At 42.3% G+C, this 15,187-nt stretch overlaps 1 protein-coding gene across 2 annotated transcripts in view; it reads right to left on the reverse strand.

Moving 5' to 3' along the window:
* Positions 1 to 15,187, reverse strand: part of MAP3K3 (mitogen-activated protein kinase kinase kinase 3) — a 40,893-nt gene that overhangs the window by 22,788 nt on the left and 2,918 nt on the right. For both annotated transcript variants that reach the window (XM_069876996.1, XM_069876995.1), the window contains exons 2-6: positions 11,603 to 11,724; positions 11,148 to 11,237; positions 7,980 to 8,020; positions 2,747 to 2,846; positions 2,024 to 2,137 (exon numbers count right to left, since the gene is read on the reverse strand). In XM_069876996.1, coding sequence (XP_069733097.1) covers positions 2,024 to 2,137; positions 2,747 to 2,846; positions 7,980 to 8,020; positions 11,148 to 11,237; positions 11,603 to 11,724 — 467 coding nt within the window. The remainder of the gene's footprint in view (positions 1 to 2,023; positions 2,138 to 2,746; positions 2,847 to 7,979; positions 8,021 to 11,147; positions 11,238 to 11,602; positions 11,725 to 15,187) is intronic.

Below are 15,187 nucleotides of genomic sequence, written 5' to 3' on the forward strand. Positions count from 1 at the left end.
CAACATTGTCAGTTATCCCCATTAGTTTCTAAAGACAAAGAAAGGACTGACAACCAAAGTGAGCCGTTTGACAAAAGAAAGCACAAATGAGCCACAGAAAGAGGCACAAGAAAATTAATATAAATGCTATTCACAAACACAGGCTCTCAGTAATAGTTGCACAGCTACTGCTGTAAAGTTAATTTGGATTATATACATATTTGTGCCAAAGTCACAGCATTACCTTTCCATCCCCAGAAAAAGAAAAGAGCACAACCAAAACAAAATCTGCATCCTGTGCTTCAGGAAAAATAATGCTTCCCGCTCCCTCAGTGGGATGAGATCATGCAGCCAAGAAACCTCCTTCAGACTTGTGGGCTTTTGCTTTATCACATGTAGGGCTCTCCTGTCAGGCAACTCCGAGCCGAAGAGGAAGTTGGAGGAGAGGGGGGAAGCAGTGGCACTTACTGAAGACTTCGATGTTTGTTTCTGCTTTGAGCAAAAGAGGAAAAAACACCTAATAAAAAGGACAACTCCACAGTACTGGCTACTGGCTGGTGCAGGGATGAGACTTGCTGTAGATGCTTTACATAAAGTTTAGATAGTACCACTTAACATCGATTTTTAGTCTGAAGACGCTGAAATTAATAGAGGGCTGTAAAAGAGGATTGGTTTACTCTGTTATACCAAAAGCTTGAGGCCACCTTTAACAGACTGTTTCCTGACAACATAGAACAAAGTCCGACTACACTAGGTCAGACCAAAGGCCTTCTTGCCAAGTATTGTCTCCAGAACAGCCAGTAACAAACGCTTAGGGAAAGGGCATAGGACAAGGAACAGCATCGTCCCCTCCTACACCTTCCCAGCTTTGGCATCCAGTCATCTGGGAAAGGGCTGTTAACACTCCTGAAGGTCTTTGTGTTTCTATTAACACAGAATATCAAATTCAAAAATAGCAAGGATATTTAAGTGTTCCTGACAGATCCAAGATTTACAGGCGTGATTATTTAAGAGCTGGAGCTCACAGCCTGCAGAACTTGAGCAGGGATGAACATTCAAGACTGACAAGCTGCTACCAACAGAACCTTCAAGACAGAGCAGGTTTTTTCTGTTACACTCTTCAAGAGAATTTGGTAATCAGAAAATAAAATCTCTAAGCTATCAATGTCAGCTTGAAAAGCTCTATGACCTTAATTTTGAAAAAAAGACATCGGTTGAGTGAACAAAGTTTTCCGGCCACAGATCAGCAATACGGTAAACCTGACTTTCTACCCTCTTCAGCTTGCAGTTCAGTTCACTGTCCCAAAGAAGCAGCTTGGGGAACTTGACTTAAAGATTCATATTATCACCTTTTCCACCAAAAAGCACGAACTACATTGACACTCACTGCATGACCACAAGCGGCACAGGGAAGTGATCCAAGACACAATCAAATTCATAGAATTGTAGAATGGTTTCTGTTGAAAAAGACCTTTAAGATCATTGAGTCCAACCACTGAATTAATTTTAGGCCTGAATTCACTGGTATTAGCTAAAAGCAACTTATTTTTTACAGAGTAAGGTTGGATTCAATGCATTAGGCTACAGAACTGAAAAACCACTGGGAGCTGCCCTCAGGCTTCACACCCAGGAAAAAAAGTGTTAATAGCTAGTCTGCAAGGACAACCTGTGCTTTCTTAAAGGCAAGATAATTACATGCACTTTCAACACTATGCTATTAATCAAAGGTGAAATAGTTCTCTACAAACCAAACTCATTATGTGTTTCTGAATACAGTCATTGGGTACTTGATATAAAATGGCCTTCATGTTACAGCTTAAAAAGCTGCAGTCGTTTAGTCCTTGAACAGCTGCTGAAGCCAGGAGGGGAAAAAAAAATAAAAAGATACCTATAGCTAAGCCAAAGCAAAGAGGATAAACATATGCATTCGCATCTGTGAAGAGCAATTTTACTAATCCCTATTACTCTCAGATAAGGCTACCAGCATTTCAGAGACAAGGGTAAAAACCTTCATTTTGCTGCAGTCATAGAGGTCGTTACCTACATGGTTTCTGTCCTGAGACAGCAATAATATTCTAAGGCTTTTCAAATTAGAGCTTCGGTCTAAGAGATCCACTGCTTTATCCAGGTCATCTTGATTTTTCAAAGGAATAGATAGCTGCAAAACAAAGAACAGGAAAAAAAATAATTAGAAAAAAACCAGAATTAATAAGTCTCTTCCATAACTGGTATTTAAAACCACCAGTAGAAAAAAGAAACATAAGATCAGATTCTGATTGCTGAATTATTTCACCGATTTTCATTATGCAGATTTAGGATAGGCATAAGGAAGAATTCCTTCACAGTGAGAGTGGTGAGGCACTGGAACAGGTTGCCCAGGGAGGTTGTGGCTGCCCCATCCCTGGAGGGGTTCAAGGCCAGGTTGGATGGGCCTGGGGCAGCCTGATCCAGTGGGAGGTGTCCCTGCCCAGGGCAGCAGGTTGGAACTAGGTGATCTTTAAGGTCCTTTCCAATCCAAACTACTCCCTGACTCTATGATTCAATACTGGTACAAGGAAGCAAGGTGCTGATGTTTGTACAATACACACATTAGTGGGATGGATGTATTATGAGTATCAGCAAGTTTTCCTCCGGAGCAGAGTGATCCAACTCTGGTTCATATTAGAGGGAAGAAGTGAAAACTAAATTTAAGGAATTTTGGATGAGAAAAGGAGGTGTCATCCAGAAAGCGTTCCACATTCTGAGCACTGATAACAAGGCTCTGTACCTCATTGTTCATGTAGTGGAGGTCCAGTGGCTGGCCAAAGACTGTTTTCACTTTCTGTTGCACGTCTTCATAGCGCACGGGGCGGACAAATGGGATAATTCTGGAACGAAAGAGAATCACCGATTAAATTCAGAGATATACTTGATAATGCAATCAAATCAGATGGCCAAACCACTGAAGACACATTTGAATGTTCTTTCCCCCTCAAGTGGGTCATGAACCTTTCCAATTTGATTTGATATTAATTATTTTAGCAAGGAATTCTCGATCTCTGGTCCATTTCTGAATTGTTTGTCAAAAAGCAACTTTCAACTGAAGATTTCAAACAGAATCCCTTTGTCCCTGAATGAAAAATTATCCTTTACTGAATACATTTCCCTCGCTTATCAGGACACAAATCTCCTATGCACTTTGGATTAAAGAATACTGCCTCAGGCACAAACCACAAACAAAGCCATTCAGTGAGAACTGAATTAAAAGCTGCAAAAGGCCCAAAGAACAAAAAAGTACTTCGTTTAAGTACTCCAATATCTGAACTCAACTCAACTCAGCTCCTCAAAAATGTCCAAAACACATTCCAGTTTAAAATGGTTTCAACAAACACTCCCACAGCAACTCAGTCCTGAACTCTAGAGGGAAGGCATCATCAGGAGGACACAAAGGAATCTGAAACCCTCTTTCCCAAAGGTGGTCTGTGATGTTAGCTCCACATTAGCTCCACTGCATGCTCAGCTCAAACACCTCCAAATATCTGAATCACAGGCTCACTCCACAGTCTCTGCAGTTACCCTTCAAATCCTCTGCAACACAGCTGTAGCATTTCTCAAGACCTGAAGTCAAATCTAACTGTGGCTATGCCTCTGTTTGTCACTCACTGCTTGCTTTACATAAAAAATTTGCTTATTTTTTATTAGAGAGACGTAATACATCAAAACTTAAACACAGCTTCAAGCTGTAACAGCAGTGGCACAGCTGACTGGCAATAATTCAGAATATTTGTATAAAGCAGATTATTCACACAAGGCAGATCAGTCTCGTACTCTCACTGTTTCATCCCTCATGAGTACTTTCGTATGTAAGGCATCTCTGGGTACCTTCACCAATCAACTGACACACCAAATACACACAGATGTCAATGGTTCACACTACTCCCCCTGAGCCCAGACCTTGGGGCACACCAGTTCTAGGGCTCAGCTGTGTCCTCGCCAGGTGAACATTCACAAATGGCCTCAAAAAATCAAAAATCATAGAATCATAGAATAGTTTGGGTTGGAAGGGACCTTAAATATCATCTAGTTCCAACCTCCTGCCATGGGCAGGGACACCTCCCACTGGATCAGGCTGCCCCAGGCCCATCCAACCTGGCCTTGAACCCCTCCAGGGATGGGGCAGCCACTACTGCTCTGGGCAACCTGGAGCAAGGCCTCCCCACTCTCATCGTGAAGAAATTCCTCCTTATGTCTAGTCTAAATCTGCCCTTCTCCAGTTTATACCCATTGTGCCTCATCCCATCACCACAAGCCTTTGTGAACAGTCCCTCCCCATCTGTCTTGTAGCCCCTTTCAGGCACTGGAAGGTTGCAAAATGGTAACAGGCACAGCCGTCCTAGGAGGACCCTGCAGAATCCCACAGCACGTGCACGCTTTTCAGAAAATTACAATCGACTTTTCTTTGTTTTCATTACTGTTTTGGCTACCTTGGAATAGAAACTCTAATGCTTTCTCTAAAGTATAAATATGCAGTTCCAGCAAAGTATCTAGAACTGTTTATTTTGGTGGAATGTTCTTCTGTAGGAAGCTGTCAAGTACTCAGAAAGCCGCTACCTTGACAGCTGTGGAAAAGCATGAATTTCACCCTCTTCAAAAGAATCGGTGGGCAACATATCCTAGGTCAAGAAATGGAGGATTCAAACTCTAGTTTGAGCTATAGTTTACAACCCACTATTCTAGCAAACCAAAGATGTCTTCTGCTCAGAAACCCGCTTTTCATCTCCCTGCTGCACAAGGCCCAGATTGTTGGTTGTTCCTGCCTTCCGGCTCCTGCAACCAGACTTCTCGCCATCTGCTTCCATGGGCCACGCGACCAAACCGCATCTCCACTACCAGCAAGTTAAACAAACAGCTGACAGCGACCATCCTCCTGAAAGCTACTGCACCACTTCCATAGCTGCTCACCCTACCACTGCACCTTAAAACAACTCACAGCTGAAATACTGCCTGAAAAAGCTTACTAGCACCACTTCACAATTTTGCCATCGGGCAGAAACAGGAAGACCTGAATTAACCACAGAAATTCAAGACCTATCTTGCTCACAGTGGCAAATCTCTGAGCTCAGTGAAACCCTGAATCACCTCTGGGGAAGCTCACACAAGTTCGTGCTGAACCTGTGCTTTGGATAGAAGGCTTAGTTTCCAGAATGTCCAACGTGCCTGCTTTGCCAGCACTAAGTAACCTTTCTTGATATGCAGCTTTTGTTTTAAACAGCTCCAGTGTTACTTAGCTTCCTTAGCCCCTTCCCAGGAAGGGTTCATCTTGCAACCAGACCTACAACATTCAGCTATTCAGAAATAATTGTCCTTGTTAAAAAGCAGCCCACAATAACATCTTCTACATATTACTAAGAAACCCATCCATGAAATCATAGTACTCTGGCACCGCACAAACGTAATTTAGCTCTCTGTTGAGCCAAAGCCCCTTATAAAGGCTTCCATTCTACAGTCCATGTATTAAAAAGCAGAGTTGTTCTCAGGTGCCACAAATTCTATTAGTTTAAAAACCCTGTGCGCTCCTCTAACACAAAATCATGGACTGCAAGGTTTAAGGAGCCCATTCCTGCCTGACCACCTTAAATATTTGTGGTTAGATCTGGCAGCTCCTCTGAAACCAAGCACACACACTTACATTCTCGGTGCAAGCTTGCTGTCTGTAACTGCATACCACTTTGGGAATGGGGAATTCAGGCAAGCGTAACTGCATAATTAGACTAACACACAATCAACCTTTTCATTTTAATGTTACTTCAGAAAAAAAACCCAACCTTTCTTCTCCCCTGAGCTTCGTGCCATCTTAAACACACTCAGGCAGAAGACATGCAAGATGATATGACTGTGGTGACAAGATTTTGCTTCTAAGTTACCTTGTCCTAACATGGTATCACAAGAAACGGTGCCATGTCACACAGTGGCTCTGTTGTGGTGCACACAACGCCCTTCACACAGCAGAGGACTGAGAAGATCTGGCTGACAAAGGCACCAAGAGATGCCAAATAGGATTACTTTTAAAATTTTCTTCAAGCACCAGAAGTCGGGGATTTTTAGTAACAGAAGTCACCACACAGGATGTTGGTGAATGAAAAGATTCTATTTTTGAGGAAGACTTTACAAAATATTCTCTACTGCCTGCTTTACCAACAAAGAACACCTCTGCTTTTCTGTTTTAGCGAAAAATTCCTAAATTTGACAAAGGAAGGTACTTGAGGAGGAGCTTAAGTAGCTCAGCCAGCAACCCTTGCAAGTAACAGGCTGTTAGGATCACTAGTGGTACAAGCAACATTAAAATGGCATTTTATCATGAATCCATGAGCTACTTCATGTTGAAAGTACTGTCCGGGATGGGAGAAACCAAAGGATTCCCAGAGGATGTCTGTGAAGAGTAGTATACAAATTCATGCACGCAATCCAAATAACGTCTTCAGAAACTGGAACCTAACATTAAGATCCCTTTTTCCCAACAGCAAGGGAAACATCCTCAAAGAGGCTACAAACAAGATTGGACCCTTTCTGTATGTTCACACAGCCATAACAGCATTGAGATCTCCTCTCAATTACATGGCAGGCAAGAGGCTTTTTGAGGCCCACTTTGAAATGTGTAGGCAATTTTACCCACTGGAAACAATAAAAATCGAAAATGCTAATATAATTGAATCTGGTTTTTATAAAAGAAAGTGTCTCAAAACTAAGCATCAGAGGAAATCACAAGGAAACTTTTAGGCCAACGCAAAAATCTTCCCTTGATGTATCTGTTGCTCAGTCCCAGCAGGACAGTGCTAGCGAGAGGTCATCAGGAAGTGAGAAACTAGAAAAGAATGACACTAATTTGATCAGATTCATTTGGTTTTAGTTACATGAAACAGGGAACGTATCTGAAATAAAACTATTAGGCTGAATTTATTTATCAGGCTGGACAGCTTTTTTAATACAGAATCACAGAATAGTTTGGGTTGGAAGGGACCTTAAAGATCATCCAGTTCCAACCCCCCTGTGACAGGCAGGGACACCTCCCACGAGATCAGGCTGCCCAAGGACCCATCCAATCTGGCCTTGAACCCCTTCAGGGACAGGGCAGCCACAGCTTCCCTGCGCAACCTGGACCAGGGCCTCACCAGTATCATAGTAATGAAATTCCTCCTTGTGTCCAGTCTAAATCTGCCCCTCATCCTATCATCACAAGCCTTTGAGAACAGTCCCTCCCCAGCTTTCTTGTAGCCCCTTTCAGGTACCAGAAGGTCACCATAAGGTCTCCTCAGAGCCTGCTCTTCTCCAGGCTGAACAACCCCAACTCTCTCAGCCTGTCCTCCTACGGGAGCTGCTCCAGCCCTAAGATCATCCTTGGAGCCTCCTCTTGATCTGCTCCAACAGTTCCATAGACTTATATTGAGGATTCCAGAACTGGACACAGCACTCCAGATGAGGTCTCACAAGAACGGAATAGAGGGGCAGAATCCTCTCCCTTGCTCTGCTGGCCACGCTTCTTTTGATGCAGCCCAGGACACGGCTGGTTTCTGGGCTGTGAGTGCACATTGCTGGCTCATGTCAAGCTTCTTGCCGACCAGCACCCCAAGTCCTTCTCCGCAGGGCTACCCTCAATCACATCATCCTCCATCCTGTACTGAAACTGAGGATTGCCCTAACCCAGGTGTAGGACCTTGCACTTGGCCTTGATGAACCTTATGAGGTTCACACAGGCCCACTTCTCCAGCCTGTCCAGGTCCCTCTGGATTACCTATAACTGCAAGCACTTACAAATAGATATTATGAAAATAAATCAAAGCGTTATATGACACAGTAATTTGTAAGAATAACTGAAATGTGGCTGACCTAGTTGCTGTTGTCTTTACTGTATGTTTTTCATTCAGGAACAAGGAACACAAAGCCAACAAAACATTTAACCTGATGTTACTAATTACTACATTATTCTACTAAGCAAAGAATCAAAGTAGTGAAGACAGACTTACCGTCTTTCCCCGTTGTGTTCAAACTTTATCCTTACATCATTCTGCATAAGAAAGAATGAAAGGTTAGTCTGCAGTGAAACTCTGGCATACATAACAGCACACAAACAGGTCATATCAATATTTTAAGGCCCAAGCACAAAGTAAGTCAATTTGTGATTGCAGCAGGAATCAACTCCTCAAAAGGCTAATCTAGAACACAAGTCCAATTACTGCCTCCATGGAAGCTGAAGACGACTGTGGACAACAAGCATCTGACAAGAAGACATGAGCACCATATGGAATGGGGAAATTGCTACAGGAGAAAAAGACGGGAAGTGGTAAAAACTAAGTTGCAATTTTTACTAATTGTCAATTAAACAGAGGACACTGAAGCTTATATTAACAATAAGGAAAATTAATCCATCCATAATGCTGCATGGCAAAAATCTGAAATTAAAAATTCAGGTTGGATGGGGCCTTGAGCAGCCTGGTCCAGTGGGAGGTGGCCCTGACCACAGCAGGGGGTTGGAACTGGATGGGCTTTAACATCCCTTCCAACCCAAACAATTCCAGGATTTTATGAAATTGAGTCCAACTGATTTTCTTCATGCGCTCATTCTCAAAGCAAGCATGTTTTCTTCTACAACAACAACAACAAAAAATGAGGAGAGAAATATAGGGAACATGCTACATTCTTTACTCTTAAGACACAGACTAAATCTCCACTTTTGCACTGAAACTCAAAGTATGAAATTAGAAACAAATTAACAACGTGTCATCTTTTAAAGTGCAAAGGGGTCATCATCCATATCTGGCCAGTGGTTCAGAGCGCCGACCACACCACCTGTGCATTTTTCCCTATAAACTCACAAGATGCTCTGTTGCACGGAAGAGTCAACACGCTGAACTTTCAACTCTGGAGATAAAAGTTCAAATCCCAATTTAGGTCACAAAGATAAAAATAAAAGGGAAAAATCTGCTCTGATAAGACTCCATAATTTTTACTGCGCAATTTATGCGATTGGAATAGATTAAGCCATCTGTGAAAGCCTTAGACAATAGGCAATCAGACATCTAGGAACTTCAAAAAAACGTGGCCAGGAAATGCTCTTTAACTAGAGGAAGTATCTGGCAGGCCTAGTGGTGAAGAATGCAGTTCAAAGGGACCCAGGCAGTCCCTGCGAACACACAGGATTCCTGCAGCAGCAGTCGGTACAGAACCAATCGTGACAACTCAGCTCCCCAGTCAGAGCCACAGCCAACTGCAGGCAGGTATTTCACATCTAGGTTTATCAAAGATGTTTTCTCAGATGTGGGGAGAGAAAGAACTTCCTCTAGAGTGACACTAAAACTAAGCAAATTCTACAGAACTCATCTTAATTGAAGAATAAAGGAGAAATGCAACAAATGGTATAGGAATGATGAACTATAAGGGATGTCCACCAGCCAAGTACCGATGAAACAGCTGTTTCTTAGGGACAATGGATGGAGGAACAATCCCTTTGTATTAGGGATTTTCAGGGAAGAAGAGCTATATAAAGTAGCCCAGTCTGAGGGAACAAAACAGGACTGTTTGTGTTGAATGGAATTAAAGTAATTTTTCAGTTTAAATTTCTGGCCTCAGGATGTATTTTAGGTGATGAAACAGCTCAGCAACAAAGCTCTCGCTAGTTAAAGTCAGACAACCCTAAAAGATCTTCAAGACTCTTCGTACCTGAGCTTGCTGGTACCTGAGCAAACTAAAATACCTCTCTCAATGGCACTGCATGCTTTCAAACATGTAATGGTAACAAAGAGAAGGAGGGTGGAATTTGGGATTGGTCAGCTGATGATTTTTCTAAACAGATCAGACACTGGCCATTTGCATCTGTCTAAGAAAAGGTATTCAAAGTGATTTCAGGGTTTACATTTCAGAGAGAACCTCAAGGAGTTAAAAACAGACTGCCTTTTCCTTTGAAAGCAGTAAACCTATTGCCTATATAAACCAATTTTTAAAGCAACTCACATAAACTGCCCCAAGAGATGAATAAGAAATCAAATCCAAGTTTGGTGTTTAAGCGTTCCAGTTCCATGACACGGTATCATAAATAATGACTACAGACTCTGATTTAAGGCATCTCTGAATTTATGCTTCAGAGTGATTTCAAAAGGATTTTGGACTATTCCCCCTATGGATTTGTCCAGCACATTCAAGGAAATCCCAGACCCCAGTTGAACAAGTACGAGCAGACAAAGCTGAAGGAAAAGACAGACATGAACTTTAAAGCCTGCTCCAAAAAGCTTAAGTCTGTAATAAGGATATAACTGCAAAGAGTTATAGGCAAGTTCCCTGGTTAACATTAGTCTACCTGTAAGTAACTTGATATAATTTGTCAAGAAAGTAACAGACAAAGAATTCTTGACTGAAATTGTAGCTTTTGCATTCAAGAATTTCATTCAAGCGATATGCAGCTGACACTGAGCAATACTACCACATCCCTTCTTTCTACCTGAAAGCCAATGCAATAGTTTTCTCTAAAAAAAAAAAATAAAATATGAATGAACCTAGAGAAACTTCAAAGCATTGACCCTGCCACTTCACTGAAGTATTTTTTTTGGGAAACTTGCTTCACAAGGGTTGTCTCTTTCCCCTCTCTGTGACACACGAGCAGGTAACTCCAGACAACCCTCCCTGCAAAGGATGCTGCCTCTATTCAGACACCTGCAAAGAGCTGGTTCCTTTTTAACTGAAGCCAGGTTGATTACAGCTTCACTAAAGCCAGTCCTTTCAGACAATCTCCTTCACTGTTCTTCTTGGATCAACTTCCGTTTGACCACCTTTTATGAGGACCTTCATTCTGTATCCACGTGCAGTCTGAGTCATACGAAGATGAGACCAGCATTAGTTCATTACCCAGCAGACTGCTTTATGTGTCTCTAAACTCCAGTGGCCTCCTTTTCCATCAGAAATGGAAATACTCGTTTCCTTTTCATCACTATGCTTCTCAGTTCCCCGCTTTGAATGTAAACATTATCTCCACTACACTGAAAAGCACATCATGCTGCTATATCATGACAGAGTCAGTAAAGAACAGCTTTTCTGGCCTCCTACACCTGCTTAAATGAATTTATAAAGGTCATTGCACGTGACTTTAAAACATGCTCTTAATTTATAATTGCTAATATTGAATAGGAAGCCAGTTTTCTTACCGGAATTTTTTTTTCTTCCACTGCAGAGGCACACTGGTTTGTTATTGCGGGGCTGCCCAAGACAGGTGGACTGCTGGCATTGTGTTTTTTCTTTAAAAATTAAATAAAGTAGTTTTAAAAGAAACAGCAATACTACCAGAAAACCAGAAAACCAGTCAGTAAACTTTTTAGCCAATCTACGCAGAGCAAACCCCATCAAAAACCTGTGTAGGAGGGAGGCAGAATACTAAGATGTTGCAGATTGTCAAATCTGTACCCTCCCTAGTCCCTAAAGGGAAGTAAATAAAAAAGCTATCAGACTGGCAACATGGCCTGAACAAGAACAGCTCATCCACCTGGGATGCTTCGGGAGTCAGAAGCACCAGCCAGAACAGAGGCAGCAGACCCGCTGCCAACCTACTCTGTCCCTTCCACCTCCGGGTAGTGATTCTAGATACTCACTAAATGCTTGTTACCTGTTTGTTGGAGTGAGCGGTGTCTTTATTCTTCATGGTATCATACCCCGTCAGCCTGTGACGTCGGCTCATCTGGAGCGCTACCAGGTCCTTCATGATGGATTTTAAGGCCTCTTGTTCATCTGTGATGCACAAGAATTTCAACAGTAAATTGCATGGGTGAGTACCAACCGTAACACCTCGGCACTTGTATTCTGTGTGCTGACAGAAAGACAATCCTCTTTCGGATCTTTGCAAATACACTGTAATTTCATTTAGTCTTAAAAAGCTCAAAGTCAACCTTACATCACAAAGTAGCGAACAGGTGGATAAATTTTAAGTCACTTGTCCAATGTTACAAAAGGATCTGGCCATAGTAAAATTCAGAATAAATATCCCTAGCCCCTGGTTCTGTTCAAATTGCTTCACAACAAACTGTACAACTTGGACAGATTTGCTAGATCATCACAGGTCATTTAGGAAGGGCAAACTGCTTCTGCCAAGGAAAACCTGGTAAGAATCTGTTCTTTCCAATTTTATATCCTGTTAACTTAGAATTCCTTCTTGTTAGCAGAACAAACCACGGCCAGCAGAAAGAAAAATGAAAATCTGGACAAAGAGTCATCTTGGAAAACCTCTGAATGCAAATCCACTTGCACCAAACTCCCTAACGCATTCCTCCCTTCCCCCAAAACAAGCTGGTAGAACAAAGTTCAAACCGTTTCAGGAGACTTCAAGATTTACCGAGCAGATTCAAATTGCACAGCATTAAGACCACTGTCTGCTGGCTGAGTACAACGCAGCAGGTTCAATTCAAGGCTTCTTGCAAATGCAAGAAAACAAAACCCACACATTGAAATATTTCTATTACACACTACTGACTGAAAATTACTTTCTCAAGCTAAGATTTTTTACGTAACCAATTCAGAGCGTTCCTCCATTGCTTGCTAGTTTTGAGGACAGATGTGATGTTTAGCAGAACTTTGTGTGAAGCCCAGAAAACAGAGAGACAAAAAAAGGTGAGAAAAGCATAGTAGCTGGGCTGTGGTGGATCCTAAATTAATTGATATTGCAAAAAGGAAAGAAAGTTAACTGGTGAAGTTTGGTTCTACTGGAAACTGCAGAGCTGCTCTGCTTCTCAGCACCGCGCTGTCAGTCTAACACAGCAGCATCAGGTGCCACCACTGGGATGACCTGCCATCGGCACGCTCCTGCCTACCGGACTGCAAGGCTGTGGGCTCAGACCAACTCATTTAGGGATCAATTATACTGAGGTATAATTTAGACAGGCAGTTTGAAGCAGGGATTAGATGAGCTCCAAACATGCCCAAAGAACAAGCTCTTTCTAGAGGAGCCTGGCTGGGTTCAAGCACCATCGTTGGATGCAAAGTTTGGGGTTTTTTCTTTACGACTGGCAGTTTTGGAAGTGATGGGAACCGGTAACGCAAACCTATCACAGCCCAGAGCACCAGGTGTGCAGTGCTCAATACGCTGGATACTTCCTTTCTTTTACGCAGAAAACTGGGTTCATAATTAATCAATGTCTGAACAACAAACCCAATTTTTGCAATGCTTGAAGAGGACAGATGTGGGACACATACAGCTTCTAAAGCATGCAGGGAGTTAATGCCACCAACATTAAAAGCAAAAAGAGAGGGGAAATATTTGTATTAGTAAGGGGGGCAACATCTTAAAGTCCCGGTCAGGACAAAAGTCATGCTAACGTTAACTTTGGTCCAACCAATAGTCTCTGCCCAGAAGGTCTGGCTTAAGTTTCTAGCAGTACGAAACACCAGAGCAGAGGTTTTTCCATCACGGACTTCACTACGCACTACCAAAACACAAGAAACACCAAGCCTAGGCCAGATGATAGAGTGGAAAAGAAAAAATCTCCAGATGCATTTGCAGAAGGTGTTAATTAGAATAAAACTCTTACAAAAGGCAAGCAGAGCAGAGCAAAATAAGTTACTTAAAAAAAAAATCAAAACCCACCAAATTTCTGCTGTCCAAGACAAGCCAAACGAGACAATAACGACATTGTGGCAGCTGGGAGAGGACTCCTTGAAATTCCAGCTGCATGCAAAAGAAGTGAGGGGTATAAGTAACGCAACCAAAGCAAGAGGTTGCTTTTTGAAAAGCACATCAGCCAAAGGAAATAACTGCCAGGACCTATCTCAGCACTAAGTAACCCCTTGTGGGAGGAAACTGTGACAGAACAGTTGCGTATGGAGTTAAAGCTCCAGGTAGCCAACAGCACAGTCTTTATTTTCCAGGTTTACACGTGAAGGTTCAACCTTTTACTGTACTGGAATGTTTCCAGCTCACTCTTATTCTTTAATCTTGTTTGATATTAAGCACAGCCATTCAGTCACCCAGCAGAAAAAGACTATAGCTTCACAACAAAATATCACAAGCTATGGACTGGCACACCCCCAGAGCCCTGCCACCCAAAGCACGCTGTGAAGAGCTGGGATACAAGTTTTCCACTACAGTGCAGCTCGGGTTTGGCCAGATACCAGGAGGATGAAGAAGAGCTTGTCTTGGCAGAGTTCCTTTGGGCAAGAAGCAAACCAGCTATGAAAGCAGTTTATAACTAAGCACTCATCACAAGAAACCAAGCCAATCAAAGAATAAGAATTTGCATCTAAACAGCACGGCACATGCCTTGAAAATAAGGATCACCGGTTACGATGTAATCGCAGTTACAGGTGTTGAATCCCAAAGCCCAGGCTGCATTTAAAGTCAGAGGATTTTCAGTGTCATTTGTATGAGGGAGCGGGCAAAGAGGACACACACCCAAACAATTCTGTACCTCCAAACGAAGACGGTAGCTCAGCTACACAGTGAATTTCTTTATTAGCGAAGGCAACTTGGGAATTTGTAATACGCTAAGACATCAAATTCTTACGGTGACACGTGGCAAGCATCCTGCACAGACCACCTCGCCCTCACTGTAAACTCCTTTCCTCTGTAGACAAGTGCTAATGCCGAAATCTTACTTGCATCCATGTAGAAAGGAGCACAATGTACTAGCAAAGGCTGATGGAACAACTTCAGATGAATTTGATTCTTACGTGATTATACGTTTTTTAATAGACTTACACAAAGCTACAGGCTCCCCAGTACCAAAATGTCCTTTCTGCAATTCATCCCTGCGTTGGTGAGGTAGGAAACTAAGGAGTATTGTATCTTTTTAAAACATTAATGTCAAATATTGATCTGAGCTTGCATAGGGAAAAAGTGTTTCCACTTAGGACAGCATCGTGATGGATTTAATGTTAAGAAGCATGCATACTTTATTTCCATCAAAACAGAGGATGTCCATAGCCTGACTGTAAACAAGCACGCGCAGCAGCATCACGTTTACCACACAATGAAAAAGGTACTACAAATGGAAACTAGGCAGTTTTTGAAGCGCACTGAGACCCTTTTTGCTAGGTCTCCAGAAGGTCTGGGAAACACAGTTCTGCTTTGTGCGGGAAAGATGTTGTCCAGGAAATGCTTTTCATGTTTCGAAAACTACACTGAAGGATTTTTATAACATCGATAAAGGGGAACTGCTACTTACAGAGAAAGCTATTCCTCTACATAAAGCATTTATTTCAG

This window comes from Phaenicophaeus curvirostris, chromosome 26 (genome assembly GCF_032191515.1).
Source record: "Phaenicophaeus curvirostris isolate KB17595 chromosome 26, BPBGC_Pcur_1.0, whole genome shotgun sequence".
Lineage (NCBI taxonomy): Eukaryota > Metazoa > Chordata > Aves > Cuculiformes > Cuculidae > Phaenicophaeus > Phaenicophaeus curvirostris.